We start from the raw sequence: 19,710 nt of genomic DNA, 5'->3' as shown, positions 1-19,710 counted from the left end.
ACATGCCACCAATTAAACGCGATCGGTTTCACGATTGCAGAACGATTTGTTGGTGCGCTTCTCCTTGCTGGGTTGCCTGAACGTTATCAGCCGATGGTAATGGCATTAAAGAATTCAGGCACAGCTATAACGGGCGATTCGGTGAAAACGATTCTGTTGCAAGAGGAAGAAGATTCGACGCATGAAAAAATATGTGTCGTGAAACGTGATACACACAAGCTACGCGTAAAGAACCAGCCTAGAAGATTTGATCACAAAGGCCCCAAATGTTGGAAATGTCATAAATTTGGCCACATCGCTAGACAATGCGATGATCAATCTAATGCAAGATCGAATGCGTTTGGAGCGGTTCTGTTAAGTGTTGGTGAAGGTGCAGAGAGCGATTGGTATGTGGATTCTGGTGCCACGATGCATATGACACGTAACCTCAAACTCTTGGAAGCCGTGAAAGATAGAAGCGGAACGGTCCTGGCTGCGAATAATAGGACCATGCAGGTTAAAGCATGTGGCACTGCAAAACTTTATCCGGCTAAGAGTAGACAAGGGGGTATTCTACCGGTTCACGATGTTCACTATATTCCCAATCTTTCGATGAATTTGCTGTCGGTGTCACGAATAGTGCAAAAGGGGAATACAGTCGTGTTTGATAACGAAGGATGCCGAATAATGAATTGTGATGGCATTGTTATTGCGACTGGTGTGATGGAGAACGATTTGTTCAAGATAATCGAACGGAAATCGTGTGAACGAAATAAGGTACTGGCATGCTCAGATCATTCGATGGAAATATGGCATAAGCGGTTGGGCCATATGAATGCAAGCAACCTGAGAAAGATGGCCAATGGTGTCGTGAATGGTATGCGAATGAACGGAAAAGATTCGATTGGTGATTGTCGGATTTGTCCGATGGGAAAGCAGACGCGGTTGCCTTTTAGTAAGAGTGGAACGAGAGCTGATGGATTGCTGGAAGTAATACACTCGGATATTTCTGGTCCCATGGAAGTGTCATCATTGGGAGGTAATCGTTATTATATAACTTTTATTGATGATATGTCGCGACGAGTGTGGGTGTACTTTTTGAAAAGCAAGTCAGCTGATGAAGTGCTAGAATGCTTCAAAGATTTCCATGTGAAGGCAGAACGTCAGAGTGAGAGAAGAATGAAAGTGCTTCGAACGGACAATGGCAAAGAATACATCAATGCAATATTTCTAAAATATTTACAGAAGCATGGCATACGGCATCAGACAACAAATGAGTACACGCCGGAACAGAATGGCATGGCAGAACGTGCAAACCGAACAATTGTGGAAAAAGCGCGTTGTATGCTGTACGAAGCGAAGTTGCCGAAAACATTCTGGGCAGAAGCTGTGCAGACAGCTGTATATCTGATAAATAGATCGCTGACCAATAGCCATGATTTGTCACCAGAAGAGGTGTGGAGCGGCAAGAAACCGGATATTGCACATGTCCGGGTGTTTGGTACGAAAACGATGGTACAGATTCCCAAGGTGAAGCGACAGAAATGGGATCCTAAATCAAAAGAGTGTGTGCTCGTTGGATTTGAAGAGGACACCAAGGGGTATCGGTTGTACGATCCTGCTGCAAGGTGCATGATGAAAAGTCGCGATGTCATTTTCATCAATGAAGGTGGTGATACAAATGCGCAGATTCCCGAGCTAGATAGCACAGTGTTGCTTGATTTAAGTGAAGTACAGGGAAGCAGCCAAAATGATGAAAATGATTTGGAGCATATAAGCGACAGCACGGCGGGAGATATACCATCACATATCAACACGAATACTCCATCTACCAGCATAAGTGAAGTAGAGCCTCAGGTGTTGAGACGCAGTAAACGTCAGCATAAGGTTCCAGAAAGGTTCAAAGATTTCGTGGTTGGCAATACAAGCGCACCTGGTTCAGTGTCGTCTGACGAAAGCAGTGATGATTATGAAAGTACAGAAGGTGAACCGGAAGGGGTTGCTGCTTTTCAACAAGAGTTGTGCAGTGAGGAACCGAAGAATTATGCAGAGGCAATGGCTTCCTGGGATGCGGATCAGTGGAAGCAAGCTATGGCTGAAGAGCTCGAGTCAATCGAAGCTAATGACACATGGACGATAGTAGATTTGCCTCCAGGACGTAAAGCGATTGGGTGCAAATGGGTTTATAAGCGCAAAACCGACGCAGATGGAAAGTTGTACCGATACAAAGCCCGATTAGTTGCTCAAGGGTTTAGCCAGCAGTATGGGAAGGATTACGATGAAGTGTTTGCGCCGGTAGTCAGGCAAACGACCTTTCGTAGTCTGATGTCAGTAGCAGCTAAGAAGAACTTGGCGGTGAAGCAGTATGATATCAAAACCGCATTCCTGTATGCAAAGCTGGAAGAAGAGATTTATATGCGGGTTCCATGTGGTCTGAATGCTGATGGAAAGGTCTGTAAATTAAACAAGGGACTTTACGGACTGAAGCAGGCGGCAAGGTCATGGAATCAGAGACTGGATGAGGAGTTGAGACGTCAAGGCTTCAACAGTTGTTTGGCGGACACTTGCTTGTATCGAAGGCGGCATCGAGGAAGCTGGTGTTACGTTCTCGTTTACGTTGATGACTTGATCGTGGCGGGAGAAGATCCCGGAATGATATCGTCGTTACTCGCGGGACTGCAGAAGTCATTCGAGGTAAATGTTATCGGTGATGTTTGTTTCTTTTTAGGAATTGAGATAGAAAAGGACAAACGAGGCGATTATTTCCTGAGCCAGAGGAAATACATAACCGATGTGATCGAAACTTGTGGCTTAGTCGACGCGAAGATATCCAATATCCCTCTCGACCCCGGTTACGTTAAGCGCGAAGAAGAAGAAGTAACGCTAGCAAGTAACTATGACTACCAGAAGATGATCGGTAAGCTACTTTACATAGCGATAAATACGAGGCCCGATATCGCAGCAGCAGTTTCGATTTTGAGTCAGAAAACGATTAGGCCCACTCAAAGTGATTGGAAAGAGGTTAAACGGGTGGTACGATACTTAAAGGGTACAATCGATTTTCGTTTGCGGTTGAGCCAAGAAGGCACAACAAATGGAATTATAGGATACTGCGATTCAGACTGGGCAGAAAACAAACAGGATAGGAAATCCAACAGCGGATACGTATTTAAAGTGAATGGTGGAACAGTTAGCTGGGCATGTAGGAAACAAAGTTGCGTGTCACTTTCTACCACAGAAGCTGAGTTTGTAGCATTATCGGAGGCAATTCAGGAAGCGATTTGGCTTAAATTACTTCTTAAGGAGCTCAACGATGAGCAAGAGGTTTTAATATATGAAGATAATCAGAGCTGCCTGAAATTGTTAGAAGGAGAAAAGTTAAGCAACAGAACGAAGCATATCGCTACGAGATATTACTTCACCAAGAATCAGATCAAGGAAAGAAAGATTAGTTGTGTATATTGTGCTTCGGAAAATATGATAGCAGATCTCCTTACAAAACCCTTGCCGAGGATAAGATTGCAAAAGTTAGTAGCAATGATAGGATTAGCTGGATATATTTAGGAGGAGCTAATTCATTAACAAACACGCGTTGAGGAGGAGTGTTGAATAAGTGCAACGCGCAAGAAGTCGATCCGCACATATGTAAACGACGACAAAGGCTAAGCGGGACGTCGAATAAGCAAGAACGTCAGATGTTGAATAAACCTCGCTCTCTTTTGCTAAAACCTTCAACCAGACAACACGTGCGTAAGAATCCTCTTTGAATCGACAAATATTTAACAAAAGCCTCTAGTACTTGCCTCAGCAGGCTATGGAGCCTCAGTAGATACGATGCATCTCCAAATTACGCCGATGTAAATCCTGTTTCTACTATACATCAGTGACGTCATACGATGTCTCAATAAGGAGTTTTGACAACAGATGATGTTAAAATCTTCGCTACAGAGAAGGATTCACAAGACTGCAGGTGTATCCAGCTAGCTTTATATGTTTTCATCTGTTTTCAGCTTTATATGTTTTTTCGCATGTGTCTTGATCATGCGCTATCATTATGCGTTGATGAATGACGTATTATTTGGTTTTGCTAGGACTAGACTATCGTCAACCTTTAATAATAGCAAAGACAACCAAACTCTAGAAAGGACCGATTTGATATTCGCGATTTGGGTATCCTACTTTACAGTGATCTTGACATCTTTGGACCCCAATATGATATCTGTGATGTCAAGAGCAAACCGCAAATGTTAGATCTAATTATAAGAAATGACAAGAGAAGTTCACGACCCTATAACTATTAAAGCATTGTATTGTTATTTTGTTCCTCAAGCTATCAAATATGCTAGTATAGTATGAAGCCCTTCCACAGACAACAACAAATCAATCTCCAGAAGTAGATACACACACAAAAACCTAAGATCCTAAGAGGACCAAAACCTCTTCAAACATATAAAGTACAACAACAAAAAAAAAACCCTCCGACAGACGCTTGGATTTATCAACTTTTATTTGCCTTTTTTCCATCGGATTTTCGCATTTGTTTTACTTAACTGTTTAAAATTTAACTTTAATTCTCACCAATATCGCTGTATTCCCTAGCTCGCTCGCTCTCTTTCTCGCTTTCCCTACTGCTCCGCTTCACATTGCTGCCCGCTTGCCTACCGAGTGTAGTCATAGTAGTAGTTGTTGTAGTAGCAACCTGCCTTACCGATTACGAATAAAAAGGAGCAAGGAAAAAACGAAACGTACCTAACGCGGGCTTTTGCAAAGTCTTTCTGTAACGCAGGTGCATACGTGTGTGATTGTTTGTGTGTGTGTGTGCAAGTGTTGAGCGTTTCTCTCTAGTCGCTTAGTGCCTTAGTGTCTTGGTACAATCCTCAGCTGTGCTGGCAACTCTTGTGGTACAGTCGTCAACTCGCACGACCTAATAACGTACCCGCCGTGGGTTCAATCCTCATATGGAACGGTCCCCCCCCCCCCCCCCTCCGCATCACTACGATGCCGGGTAGCTAAATAAGTCTCGAAAGCCTTAAATAGGCCGGGCCTTATGGCGTAGTAGGTGTGTCGTTGCGCAAACAAGAAGAAGAAGAGGAAAATTCCGAATCGATCGTGAAAAATCCCCCAACCCCAGGTCAAACCTACCCTCCGTTGATATGGCTTACAGGTGGGAGGTGCGGGGGGGGGGAGGGTGATCTGGAAAGCGCTACACTACACACGCGCACCCACACACACACAAGCGCACTAAAAAAGGACGGCGTTTACTGTGTTTCTTGAAGAAAGGGAAATCATCATCCTTGTTTGTATGCTATATTGTTGTTTCGAACTTTTACGTTAGTAATTCTATACATATAGAGGGGAAAGGGCGGGGGGGGAGGGAACTTCCAAAGTGGTGGCGTTACGGGAGCAAAAAAACTATTTAAAAAAAAGAACATAAACTTAGGGAAGAGAAGAAGGAGGAAGATGAAGAAGAAGAAGAAGAAGAAGAGACAGAAAACTAACCTATATGTACCACGTGTACGCGGCGCGAACATACGTTTGTTGTGTGTGTGTGTGTTGTGTATGTGTATGCATGTGTTTTGTTTGTTTGTATTTAACGTACTAAATCAATGCAAATCTTACAGCAATAGCAATTTGGATGCATCTTGGCTACATCACACAAACACACACGAACGCATTCACGTTAACAGGTGGCTGCTGGTTGCCTGTGTGCAGGTTCTGCTACTTTCTTCCTCTCCACAGAAAAAAAAGATAAAAAAAACCTAACCCTAGCTTTACTTCTAGTTTTAGTAATTTCCTGCCTTCGCTACTAATTTCTGATGCACACACACACGCGCGACCTGTACAGAGAGAGAGAGAGAGAGAGAGAGAGGCTTACATATACATATACATATATTTTATTAATATATAGTTCATAATTTCCTCGTGCATGAGAGTTACACTTACAGATCCGCTTAAATGGTACATTAATTCCTTTGCCTTTGTCTCTCTCTCTCTCTCTCTCTCTCTCTCTCTCTCTTCCCCTTCTGTATCTGTGTGCGTATATGTGTGTGTGTGTGTGTGTGTGGGATCGTGCCCTTTTGGTGGGGTTTTGCCCCTTTCCTTTTTAGTTTAGCTAAAACATACGCCGCGCACTGTGCTGCCAAATCGCAACTCTTTTTTTAAACGCTGCTGCAAGACGGTTATTACTAGTATTACTAAGGTATGCTATTATTATTAGGCGCCACTCCGCGAACATACATTTCCCCCTTCTCTCTCTCTCTCTCTTTCTCTTTCTCTCTCTCTCTCTCTCTTTCTCTTTCTCTCTCTCTCTCTCTTTATCTATCTTTTTTTTTTGTTTTAATCCACCCTCTACCCTCCCCATTCCCATCCACGAGCTCTGCTGCACCGAACTCCGAAACGGTGCCAAAACAGTCGAAAAGTAAACTATTTACAGGTTGGGTTTTTTGTTTTGTTTTTTAGTAATGCATAGTAGCTCCTCCCATAGTATGCGGCCCCGATCTCTCTTTCTTTATTTATCTCTTTTCTCTCTCTCTCTCTCTCTCTCTCTCTCTCTCTCTCTCTCTCTCTCTCTCTTTCTCTCTCTCTCTCACACACACACACACACAATTTCTTTTTTTCGCTCTCTAATCTCTCAGCTTAGCTAACCAGTGGCTGGTTTACTTTTCCGACGACAAAAGGGAAAATCCTCCCTTGACTGACTGATAAGGTTGTTGCGCCAAATAAGAAAAAGGAAAAAAAAAATGTTTGGTCGGGTTGGTAGCAGGTGATCGGTGGAGACAGCTTTTCCTCAAACACAAAAAGGAAAACAGCAATAAAGAAAAACGAATGCAACATTATTCAAGGATTGTTTGTGTGTATGTGTGTGTGCGTGTGTGTGTGTGTATGTGTGTGCGGTCTTCACAGAAGACCGCCGACTATGGGACGCTAAAGAATTTTAAGAGTTTTTGTTTTGTTTTTCGTTTTGCAGAAGTGTGAAGGTTTCTGCTTTGATTTTTGTTCATTACACACATGCAGCAAGAAACGTGAAACGGGCGGGAGTAAAGAAAAGTAAGAGACAGATAGAGTGAAGAAGAGAGAGAAAAACACACACACACACACACACACACACAAAAGGAAGCTCCTTTTTCCCTCCAGTATCGGGGGCCCTTGTTGGGGGCCTTCTCACACGCGCCTCGCACACACGGCTTTGTTTTAAAATTAATTATTTAACTCTTGCGTGAAGCCTTACTCAAAATGGGAGATCAAAGCGAATTCATTTTTGATTTGACGTACGATTTACATAACATAAAAAACAAACAAAAAAATATGTATATGAAAATAATAATTAAAAAAAAACGAATGGCTACTGCAAAATCTCCTCCCGTGCTCCCCGTTTTCTCTCTTGTTCTATTCGCTTTCTTTATTTTTTTTTTCTTTCTCTCTCTCTCTCTCTCTCTCTCTCTTTCTCTTTCTTGTTTCGTCTGTTATGCTTTCTATGTTTACTTCCTACACGCCCCTCCCTCCTCTCCACCCTACATGCGCTGATTACGCGAACAAGTCATTATATAATACAAAGATTACGTTCTGCTGCCCGCCGATAAAAATATATAAAACAAAACTAAAACCTATAAACGTGCCCTTGGTGCCGCGCATTGCAACTCTAATTCCAAAGTGTGTGTGTGTGTGTGTGTGTGTGTTTGTGTGTGGAAGGGCAATACATCTGGCCTACTATTGTGAGTCTCGTTTGCTTGTAAATATCAAGTTTGAAATTATTCGGTTTAAATCGTTTCTACTTTGGACGCACGTTGCGACTTTGACGCCTTCCACCCCCAAGCCACACACACACACACACGAGCACGAACACATCTTTCCATCTTGTATGCGTTTGTGTGCTTGTTTTGTTGCAACTGTAGTACAACAACGTACAATTAGATGTTGTTTTTTTTTTGTTTTTGAAGGAAGCAAAACAAACTCCAATTTTCTCGCGTCTTTACGGCGGCGACTTACACGACTAAAGAAAAAAGGGGTTAAGAATTACAATAAATTATAATAGAACGAACGCAATGGCGTTGTGTGAGTGAGTGCGGAGGGTGAGGGTTGGTGGGGAACTGCGGGCTATGTGGATCAACGCGTAATGGTGTGTGCATGTTCTTCAAGAAGAGCTCAATGACACTTGCCAAAAACTTTCCAACGCTATGGAGTCCCGAAAAGAGATGTGTGTGTGTGTGTGTGCGTATGTTTGTGTGCAGTGCTGCAATATGTCATGAGCATCACGAGATGTTCACCAACGAAGACGATGAACATATCCGTGGTGGCTTGATACTCATTGCTGATACTCAATGAAAGTGCGTCATGGCATGCCGAACATGACATGCCACTGGGTGAGTCTAACGCGATACTCTGACTGACTAGCTGAGCTTAATGCCTTCGCAATCATAATAATGACTTTTTTCTCGCTGTGAACAGTGCTGCCTTGGCCGGTCTCGTAGTACAGTCGTCAACTCGTACGGCTTAACAACATGCCCGTCATGGGTTCAATCCCCAAATAGACCGCGCCGCCATACGTAGGACTGACTATCCTGCTATGGGGGGAATCAATTAGTCACTGAAAGCCAAGCCCACAAGTGGGTACAGGCAGGCCTTGACCGACATCGGTTGTTGAGCCAAAGAAAGAAAGAAAGAATAGTGCTGCCAAACTTTATTGTTACACTCACCAACACTCATGACTGAAACGAAGCTAAAATCAGCTCACGTACACAGCTGAGATGATCAGCGGTGAGACTCAAACAGTCGGTGGATCAATCCCATGTATGATGACATTTTTTGTAGCACCCAACTCTTGATCACTCACTTGGTCACGACATGTTCTGTCGGTGATAATCACGACATTCTTGGAATATAGTTGACGTGTGGTCCCAAACAGCAAAATGCGCATTCTTTCTCGCTCTGTCTGCTGTGACTGTTTTGTCGGATCAAACAGAGCGAGAAACCATGCTCATTTTGTTGCTTGGGAGCACTCGAACGCATCGCATATCTCCCATGATCACCGACTGAAAATGTCACGACCAAGTGATTGACCAAGAGTTGGTTGCACACAATGTCACCAAGCATGTGATGGTCGCACCAACTATTTGAGTCTCACCACTGATCATCAAAGTAGCGCTCGTGACGCTGACATTATTTTGTTTCAGCCGAAATTTGTCATGACTATGTCAGTGACATTATGCACAACTGATCATAATAAAAAAAAAGTCATGACAATAGTGACTGACCACGCGTTGGTCGCAAACATGTCACGAAGCATGCATTGATCACACCAACCGTTTTGAGTATCACCTCTGATTATCACAATTGAGTACGTGACGATGACATGGATTTTGTTTAAATCAGATTTTTTTATGACATTGACAGTGACATTTTGCAGCACTGTGTGTGTGTGTGTTTTGCTGTGTTTTAAGAGAGGATTTAATTTTTGTTTTTCCCCCATCTGTTATTTTGTTTCGTTTCGTACTCCGCGTTCACCAATCCTGCGCACACACCACCCAACACACACGGACACGCTCATAGCTTATGCTAATATGCTTCTCCTGTTGTTTCCTTCTTCTTCTACTTCCTTTTTTCCTCTTCCTTTGTATGTTTGTTTGTGGCTTGTTTGTACATTAATATAAATGTCAGTGTGTGTGTGTGCGTGTGTTTGTGCGCACATTGCTCACATTAAATGATTTTGTTTATGTATGCTGCGCGCGCACACACACACATACACACATTCATGGCCTGTGGGGAAACAGGGGAGCGGGGTGGGAGGGTAATATTGTCACTTTTTTGCCACTTTTGATGACCGTATCTCTACCCCTTTTCCCACCGATTTTACATTTTCTCTCACCTTTCTCTCTCTCTCTCTCTTTCACTTACGCCCTCTTCCCCTTTACCTCCTACTCTTTCGTTTTAATCGCTAAAGGGGAGGGGCGAGGGGCGGATGGAGACAGCAAAGCTTTACCTACTAATATTACAACCTTAGCCTTAGCCAACCACACACTTACTTCGTTAACGCTAATCTCAAACAGATCCAATTTTAGCAAGAAATTAAAAAAAAAACAAAACTATGCGTCGATACAGAAGGGCGCGGGAACCAGTGGTATAGGGGAATGGGGAAGAAATGTATTTAATAAAAAAAAATAGTAGTTACTATTTACAAGCAATTCACTTGCAGCGCTGCGCCTGCAAGCACCCGACAGCGCACCTTAGACCTTCGCCTTTTTTTGTTACGGACGCCGACAACATCATTTCCTTTCCCGGGCAGCATCCCCAAAAACCATTTCATTCGCAAAAACTAAAAATCAAAAGCCTTAACCAACTCCAACCGCCTCCAAAGGGGTTTGGAGTTAGCTTTCATTTAAAAACAAAATGTAATTATAATCCGAGCAAACCTTTTCTTAAAAAAAAAACAGAAAACAAAAATCGTATTTTTTACAACGATTTTTTGAGCGCCCCGCGTTTTCCACCTTTTTTTCCAGACAAAATATTACTGGCGGGTCGCAGCATGGGTCCGTAACACGCGACAGCAGCAGAACAGCCACTCCCGGGTACGGCTAATAATACTAACACCTCAGCGTGTATAGCGTAAGAGCGACAGCAACCGAAACGGTCGTTTCGTTGTTCCACGTGCAATGTTTGCTCTCTCTCTCTCTCGCTCTCTCGGCATCAATCCCAAATCGCTCTCTTTACATCGTACATTTGAAATGATTTTTGTTTGTTTTTTTTTGTTTCTGTATCCTCACCCCCCCCCCCTTCCCCTCCTTCACTGCTCTCTTCGTTTGCACGTTCGACATTCTCGCGCTTGCTTTGTTACCTTTCCCTCACTCACATTGCTGCTCGTTCTTGCTACTATTATAGGCACTGTTTTCTTTTCTCTCTCTCTCTTCTTTTCTTTGCTTTAAATATATCCACCTTAAATGTTACTTTTGTGTGTTTGTGTGTGCATGCACGGTTTTGTTTTGTTTGCTTTAGTGTTTGCCAACACGCACATCCTTTTCCAAAAAGCATAAACAAATTAAATTAAATACAATCAAAACACCCACGCACACGCACTTATTGCCCAGGTGTCTATGTGTGTGTGTGTGTACAGATGCGCGTCTCGTATACACGATGCGTGTCGGTGTGTGTTGTGCTCTAGTCGCGCAGCAGCTGGTGTAGGGCGGGACGGTGCTGCAGCAGCAGCAGCTGCTGGGAGGCCCGTTTCGCGTCCACCTCCAGCAGCTGACCGTAGTCGGGCGGGTCCAGCCCGAGATACTCCTGCTTGACTGGTTGCCGCTGCTGCTGCTGCTGCTGCTGCTGGTCGCCGGTGCAACGGACCAGCTCCTCCGGGCTGGCCGTGGGAGTCGTCGGCTCGGTTCGGACCACTCCCAGTGCTGGTGGGTCGCGGTTCGTCGCCGGTTGATGGGGCGTGGTTGACTGTGGCAGCAGTGCGGCCGCCGTCTGCTGCTCGACCAAACAGCTCGGCAGATCGACGAGCGGCGGTGGCGGTGGTGGTGCCGGCGGTGGCACAGTGGCCTCTGCTGCCCCCGTTTGCTGCAGGTGGCCCGGGTCTTGATTGGTGCTGTTGGTGGTGGCCGGACGGTCGCTGCTGCCGCCGTCGCTGCTGCTGTTATTGTGGCTGGGGTAGTCGCCGGCGGCAAGAAGGTTCGGATTGCTCAGGAGAATGCTGTCGCTGGTGTGGTCTACTAGTCTATGGTGCACTCGGTGATGGATATCTTGCTGCTGGTGGTAGTGCTGCTGCTGCTGTGGCTGCTGCTATTCCTTCACCAGGCGGTAGATATGGTGCTGTGCACCGTGCTCGGAGGTCGACACCTCGAACACGAACGCCACGCACAGGAGCGTCTCGTCCGTGTCTTTGTTGGATATAACCTGCAAACAAAAACAAAACCACAAAACACCGGCTCAAACTCAATTCCAACAACACTCCCGTTGCTTCTAGCAGCCTCTAGTAGGATCTACGCACCTGCAGGATGGTGAAGTTCTCCAGCACGCTGTTCATCATGTACTTCTCGGGAAGGTGCTTCAGCTTGTTGATGAAGTTGATCATGTAGTCGCACATCGGCGACCGGCTGATCCGGTACACGTAGCGACCGTTCTCGATGCGGGAGTATTCCGTTTCCACCTTCTCCACCACCTGCTTGCCGAACGAGCACACCTTGGTCGAGCAGGTGATCACCATGTTGTCGTTGCTCTCGTAGCTGCAAAGAATGGGTGCGCGCAGGACAATAGTGCGGTGAGAAGTTGCTATCGTGGCAAACGCCAGTACGCCTTTTATGATACTTACTGACTGCTGACGCCGTAGAACGCGCCCGCATCGTTCGCGATGTTCGTGTTCAGGTCCGCCCAGAACTTCACCAGGAAGAACGCATTGCTCGGACCCTTCTCGTACAGCTCCTTGAGGCCGCCGGACTTTTGCGGGAACTTGTCGTAGATCTCCTTCACCTCCACCGACTCCAGCAGCGGGTTGGCGGGCGTGTCCGCTATGTGCACGAACAGGTGCTTGTGATACTGGGAACGAGGCATGGGATGGAGAAAACTCCGGTAACAACATCGGATCGATCAGCGGTGCCCCTGCCACTGGCTAACTTACCGTTTCTTCGGCACGCAGCTCCAGATAGGCGCTGTACTCGACCAGCCGGAACTTGTGCGTCGCGATCGCGCGTCCCTCCCACGGGTGGGCGGGCTGCAGGGCGCCTTCCGAGACGGCGGTCGCCGTCTTCATCGGGTAGCCGGGCTGGGCGAACGGTTTCACGTCCTGGGAGGTGCTCGGCTGCAGGCCCGGCTGCCAGAATTGCTACGCGGGGGGCAGAACAGAAAAGAAAGAAACGGTACAGGATGAGTGACATTGACTATACAGCAATAAAAAAAAACAACTAGACGACGGTCGGGCAGAATACAAGGGGTTGTGCAGCTCTCGGAGCGGATTCGAAGCGTTGGAAGCGTTCCCACAGGACAAACGTGCGTCGTGTGGGGGAGTGAGTTCTTTAAGGATTTAGATTCCAGCTGCTAGCGACGCTAGATCTATCGAGCTCCTAATAGTCCCTAACATAACGTACTGGAAGTAACGACTCTCAAACTCAGGCACAAAGATCTCATGCTTCAGCATCTACATCCTAGTAGAATGATTCCAATTCATGTGGAGTGTGTTTAGGATTTAGATTCCTACTGCTAGCGACGCTAGAGCTCTAGAAATCCTTAAGATCCTAAACATAACTGCAAGTAACGATTCTCAAGCTCAGACACAAAGATCTCATGCTTCAGAATCTACAGCGTAGTACAATGATTCCAATTCATGTGGAGTGTGTTTAGGATTTAGATTCCAGTTGCTAGCGCCTAAACTTGAAGATCCTAAACAAAACGAACTGGAAGCTACGATTCTCAAGCTCAGACACAAAGATCTCATGCTTCAGCTTCTTCTACACCCTAGTAGCATGAGTTGGAGTGAGTTTAAGATTTAGATTCCTCCTGCTAGCAACGCTAGATCTGTCGAGCTCCTAAAGATCCTAAACGTAATGTACTGGAAGTAACGACTCTCAAGCTCAGACACACAGATTTCATGCCTCAGCTTCACACACGCTGCGTTATATGTAGAGATCGTGGTAAAATGATTCCAATTCATTTGAAGTGAGTTTAGGATTATAGTTAAAGTTGCTAGCGACTCTAGATCTATCAAGCTCCTAAAGATCCTAAATATAACGTACTAAAAGTCACGACTCTCAAGCTCAGACACAAAGATTTCATGCCTCAGTTTCACTCAGCGAGACCTCTTAAAGGTTCTGTGGAAGAATTAGGCATTAGGACATCGGCATCTTCTTGCATTGCCATATGCACTAAGCTGTCAGAGTAGCGGAGATCTCATTAGTACAGCAGCACAACCAACCACACACACACACACATACACACACACATAGGGTTAGTGCCGGCAAGAGGCAGCATCGGCAGCAAACTCTAAGCAATTCCACTGCACAGAAAAGCCAGAACAGAAGCAGGACAAACAAGCGCCTGGACAAACCACGTTTGCCATGAAAGGTAGGGCATCCAAAAAAAACAAGCGAAAGAGAGAAAAGGTACGCTTACACCAGCAGCACTAGGATGGTGATGGTGGTACGGAAGATGGTGTTGTTGTTGTTGGTGGTGGTGGTGGTGGTGGTGGTGGTAAGAAGGATTGGCTAAGGGAAGGCGACCTTTCGCTGCAGCCATCGTCACGATCTGGGCACTGCTCATGCCGGTCATGTTGGTCGGGAAGACTTTCTCCTTCACACCCATCAGCGGGTGATTCTAAGGATGGATACGATGGACAATGGGATTTGATAAGTGCAGCAGGGTGGTGTGTGGGGGAGAGAAAGAGAGAAAAAAAGAAGAAAGAAATAACAAAACACCAGCACACCCACGCATTCACACACGCACACACGCACACACAAACAGACACGTACACACGTAGAGAGGGAATAGAAAGAAAAATGAAAAGAAATAGATGAGGAAGAAGATAACACACGAGATGATACAAGAGTAGAGCAAATTTGGAAGGAAATTCAAGAAACTTCAGACAAGTTCAGGAAATTTTAGGCATTTATGTCTTCCAACTTGGAGTCCGGTGGAGGCTTAGTGGCTGCACTTGTGCACGAGATCGCGTGCGTGTGTGAATTTCCACCATTTCCAGCCTCTCTTTCACTCTGCACGCTTCCACACCCCTTCTCCAACAGCTGAATTCGTAAATTGACAGAATCAAGGGGAGGATACGCATACGGCCTCTCCGTTGAGCAGGACCACCGCTACTTACCACTTTCATCTTGGCCTGGAACTCGCGCAGCTTCCGTCTGGCTAATACTTGTATGTGCGAGCTGACCTGCTTCCGGGTTCTCGTCTTGCCGGTGCGTAGTTTGATATAGCGAGCGATCAGTTCATTGCGACCTGTTGGGAGAGAGTGACAAGAATATTGGATATGCATCATTAGAGAGTGTGGTCCTTGGTAAGGCATTCGTATGGGAAATGAAATGCCTGGCTAGGCGCTCTTGTGCCTTCATTTGGCAGCTGCTTTCCCCAGCCCATGAAGACTTTGTCCGGCCCACATTCATCATTGAACGAAACAAGGCATCTTTCGTGCGCTACCTTCAAGAAGCATTCTTCCCATCCCAAAAACCCGAGATGCTGCGCCGCCTGTTCAGCTGACGCGACACAAGCACGAAAGACATTCTTCATCGTTATTGGACGCGTCCGCATCCTTCAAAACTTCCACCGAATTCCATTTGTTCCTTCGCCCGCTTGCGAATGAATGACTTCGCTGCTGACATTAGATGTCCTCCTTCCACAGTTTTTTTGTTTCGTTCTTAACCCACACCGAGCGCTGCTTCTTGGCCGTGGACTGGCAATGGGAGTTGAGATACGGAGGAGGGGAGAAGTCATCGCCTCGTTCCTTTCGCCTTTCGTCGCTGGTGGTCGTTTGGCAGCAGCAGCAGCAGCAGTAGTAGCAGTGCGACTACTAATTAATTTCTGGTACCCATTCGCAGCGAAATTCCTTTCTCCTGCCCAACATTTGCTCCGCTTGCTCCTCCCTTCCCCCGGGGAGCAGTTTCTCGGGGCTGTTTTTCTTCCCTTCCTCAGTCGTCATCCTCAGGCGTACCCCCCCCCCCCCCCCCCCCCACCCATCCCAGCCCAGCAATGTTGCTCTTTGTTACCGATGGGAAGACTGCACGAGACGAGGGCTGCCAGAAATTGGACACTGTGGTGCTCCGAAAAAGGGGAAAGCGCGCGCACGCCGGAAAATGATTCCCGGGTTGCGCCACCACCAGTTTGTGCCGGAGAGATATTGTGCCCTTTACCTTTTCGCCATCCAAAGATCCTACCCCATCTCCCTCCCCTCACGAAGAGTGGGAGTCAACGATACTGGGCGCACGCGAAACATTTGCGCATCAGCGCAACCATCCGCCCGGCTTTTATTGTTATTTTTATCATTAATGTTTACTCCGTTTGGCACCGGCACACGCAGCAAGGATGTAATTTCATCCTGCACACACATACACACCGAGACACACTCACCGAAACCATCGGCCCAAGAGGGGGGGGGGTGTCGTAATATACCTTTTTTTGCTACAGCGCCCCTCGCTTTCGCTTTGTTGTCGGAGAAATTATTTGCTTGAAAGGTGCTTGATTTTTCCGCCGTTAATTTTATTTCCCTTCCTGCCTCGCCCGTTTTATTCCTTTTTAAGGGGGACGGCAGACACAAAAGGCACACCTTCCAGCCACGAAGTTTCGAGGGTGACTTTCGGAGGTGTAGAGGGAACAGGGAAAGCATGTGGAGCTTCCCGAGCAAGTAGAAGGTTAAAATACAGGAAAGAATGGTTTGGTGCCGTGGCAGGCAAACCAAGAACTTCTCGCGACACCAAGTTGCGACCTGCTCCAAGGGGGAGCACTCACGCGCTCGTTCGGCAAAAGTGAAGCCTTTTTTCGGTTCCTCCCGGGAAGATTTATTGCCCATTTCTGCCATTTTGGTAGCAAAAGAGAGATTTCGAGAGAAGACAGTGAGGCAAGCGATCGGACAGTGGAGTACATGGAGCTCGTGCTACAAAGAGATGTCCTCTAGCAAGCATTGTCTGTGTCGTTGTGATCAGTAAAAATAAAAATGCCCTATTGCTAGGAGGAACTCGCAGGAAAATTACTTGTAGATTTTAACCTTCGCCAACGCGTATCTGAAATCGCCCCGCACAGCCAAAGCGGGTGTAATATTTATTCATACACCTACCAACACACACACACAAGCACACAACCCAAATGCGACAGGATATACTGCACCAGCGATTCTGCTTTGCTGTGCTGCGGGCACGAACCGTCGGGTTTAACCATCTCCGAACAGGGTCCGGGAGGGTAAAGGAAGTCTACAACATCTTCCGGCAAGCGTAAAACTCTGCCTTGTGTGTGTGTGTGTGTGTGTGTGTGCATATTCTAATTTTAATTATTGTCCTTTCCTTCACCTTTTCCTTCGCACGCGGCTGGACACGGCGAAGAATCTATCCGGCTTACAGCAGAGTGCGAACGAACGTACCAACAAAACGTCCCAACGTTCCTTCCCGTACAACATGGCATCTTCTTCCCGCGCAAGTTGCCACAAACGCACACACACACAAATAATAGGGCAGAATGATTTACGGGTTTTCATTCCTCTTCCTGTAAACTGTGCAACAGAGTCAAGGGTGTCCATGCTGGTGGGTGATGGTGGAGCGGTAAGAAATGCGTTTGATACGCTTGTCGGAAAGCAGTATTAAATAAAGCCAGATGACAAAGCGCGTCGCAGGCAGGGGGAGGGAGAGCCAGAGAGCACATCCAAACCCATCGAGAATGTTTCAACTGTTTTGGTTATTTTTGGGGAATTTTCATGAAAAGTTGAAAGAAAAAGTAATCTTCCTGAAGCAAGCACCGCGGGTCCCAAACTAGACCGCGGCATCAAGTGGGCGTGAAATTAGACGCTCTGTGTACGCTTATCTCAGTAACGAGCAATGTTTGTGGTGCTAATTGCCTAGGCTTTAGGTGGTTTTTTCTACTTCTTTGCATTAAATTATTTCCGCTCAATGCAATTTTCAATCGCTGCTTTCCAACATACCCTCGGGGATATTAAAATAAAACTATAATAAATACCTCATACCGACCCATGGTGCACACAGGATTGGTGGAGTGCTTTTCGGAGCGAACCCAGGACTTCAATTCCGATTCCAGCAAAATCGGAACCACTAGTTCTGCCCGAAGTCGTCCGGAGTCGTCCGCAGTCGTCTAGAATTGTCTGGAGTTGGAGTCATTCGGAGTCATCGGAAGTCGTCCAAAGACGGCCAGTGATATGTGTTTGTGGTGAGGCATTTAATTTAGTGGAGTGTTACTTTTCTTGTTTCATGTTGTGGAGTGTTCTTTCTAAGATTAGCGGTTTCAGTCGCGCGTAGTCAACGCGGTTTCGGAGATGGAGTTGAAAAGACTGACTCCGGACATCTTCGTAATACTCCAGACACCTTCGGATAACTCCGGACACTTCCGGATGACTCCGAATACGTCCGGATCACTCCGAGCACGTCCGGATCACTCCAGATCACTCCGGACGACTCCGACTCCAGCCAACATCGGACGACTCAGGACACCTCCGGATAATTCCGAATGACTCCGGATGACTTCTTATGACTCCGAAGTCCTCAGGATGACGCCGGACACCTCCGGACATCTCTGGATGACTCCAGTCGACTCCGGACGACTCATGACGGCTCCGGAGAACTCCAGAGGACTTCGAATGACTCTGGATGACTCCGGACGACTCGGGATGACTCCGAACTCCGGACAACTACGAATGACTCCGGACGCCTCCGGATGACCCTGACTGCGGAGGACTCCGGCCGACTCAGGTCAACTCCAGACAATTCCAAACGGCTCTGGATAATTCTGAGCGAACATACCTTCCGGAGTCAGTTTTCAAAGTTTCAAATTTTCAAAGTCAAATTGGAGGCTACTGGGGACTTTTGCCAGCTCTATCCATCAATACACAGGATGACAACAATCAATGTCCATGTACAAACAATAACAATGATAAAAAAGGCACGAGCGCTTTAGGTACAAAGGGGCGACGCGGCGCAGCATCACATGTTCCAGGCACACCAAAAAAGCAAACCAAACAAACATGATGCCACCATTTTCCCCCACCATAATCGGTTGCTATGCGCGCAATAGCTGCAAGATGGTTCAATCGTGCTGTAAAACGTGCTTTTGCAACGATGCACCACGAACCATTGCGCGCGATAAATGGAAGTCACACTAAGCCTCCCTCCGTCCAGTGCAAACAGGCAAATCGTACGGGCAGGAAGGAAAACATTCGCGATATCATCGATCAAGCCCTTTGATGCTGTGACGTGCAGGAGGATTCGAGCAGCCATTCCAAGGATCAAACACGTACGCCGTTAGCGCTAGACGCAGCAAGGAAAATGCTCGAGTTCATCACACCAGCAAGCACCGCCGCTCGGCTTTATCAAGCAAACACACCTTACCCGGGAGGCTCTTATAGGTTCAGAGGAAGGAGGGTTCAGATAAAAATTGAACAGTTTATTTTGCATCGTCAATCGACGGTGTGTCTCGACGGTTGCTGCTGCTGCTACTGCTGCAGTGGTGACAGCGACATCTCAATCCGGGAAAGCCCAGCGGCAGCCACACGGCACCAACGGGCACAAGTATATTACGCATATCAAAGACCGGGAGAGAGAGTGGAGAGCAGGAGGCCGCCACCGAACCGTTGAGTGATGTGTATCCCTCCGAACGAGCCGCCTGGATGTTGAATATCCCCTGCGACACACACACACACACACTGTGGTGACAGGGCATAAACTCGAAGCAGCAAAAAAAGGAACGCTTCCAGCCAGTTCATGGCTATAAAAAAACACCTCCCTAGCGTTCGTAGAGGATGGGAAGGGGAAGAAGCAGAAAAAAGAAACGGGCGGGAAAATACGCAACCGTCGGGCGCGCGGGTTTGTAAATTTTATTATAAATAATATAGCGCGGAATTTTTCCTTGCCGTCGAAAATATGCGAAGCATTTGGGTGCTGCTGCTGCTGGCAGCCACGAGAGGCAAAGAACAATTTTGCGAGATCGTCTCATCGTCGACGGCAGTCCACGCTGTTCCGCGTGCAAGCTGGCGATGGGCATACACACACACACACGCGCGCGCACACAGCACTTTTTTTATGCCACACGAGAATG

At 46.7% G+C, this 19,710-nt stretch overlaps 1 protein-coding gene across 2 annotated transcripts in view; it reads right to left on the bottom strand.

Moving 5' to 3' along the window:
- Positions 1–4,468: 4,468 nt before the first annotated feature.
- The window catches only part of LOC1271730 (protein scalloped), a 107,571-nt gene continuing 92,329 nt past the window's right edge, over positions 4,469–19,710 (bottom strand). The window contains exons 2-7 of one of the 2 annotated variants that reach the window (XM_003436968.2): positions 14,774–14,904; positions 14,071–14,271; positions 12,584–12,787; positions 12,278–12,501; positions 11,957–12,191; positions 4,469–11,862 (exon numbers count right to left, since the gene is read on the bottom strand). In XM_003436968.2, coding sequence (XP_003437016.2) covers positions 11,749–11,862; positions 11,957–12,191; positions 12,278–12,501; positions 12,584–12,787; positions 14,071–14,271; positions 14,774–14,904 — 1,109 coding nt within the window. In that variant the 3' untranslated portion in view covers positions 4,469–11,748. The remainder of the gene's footprint in view (positions 11,863–11,956; positions 12,192–12,277; positions 12,502–12,583; positions 12,788–14,070; positions 14,272–14,773; positions 14,905–19,710) is intronic. The other variant, XM_061650434.1, reaches the window with a different exon arrangement.

This window comes from Anopheles gambiae, chromosome X (assembly GCF_943734735.2).
Source record: "Anopheles gambiae chromosome X, idAnoGambNW_F1_1, whole genome shotgun sequence".
Taxonomy (NCBI): Eukaryota; Metazoa; Arthropoda; class Insecta; order Diptera; family Culicidae; genus Anopheles; species Anopheles gambiae.
This window is presented reverse-complemented; position numbering and strand designations above follow the sequence as displayed.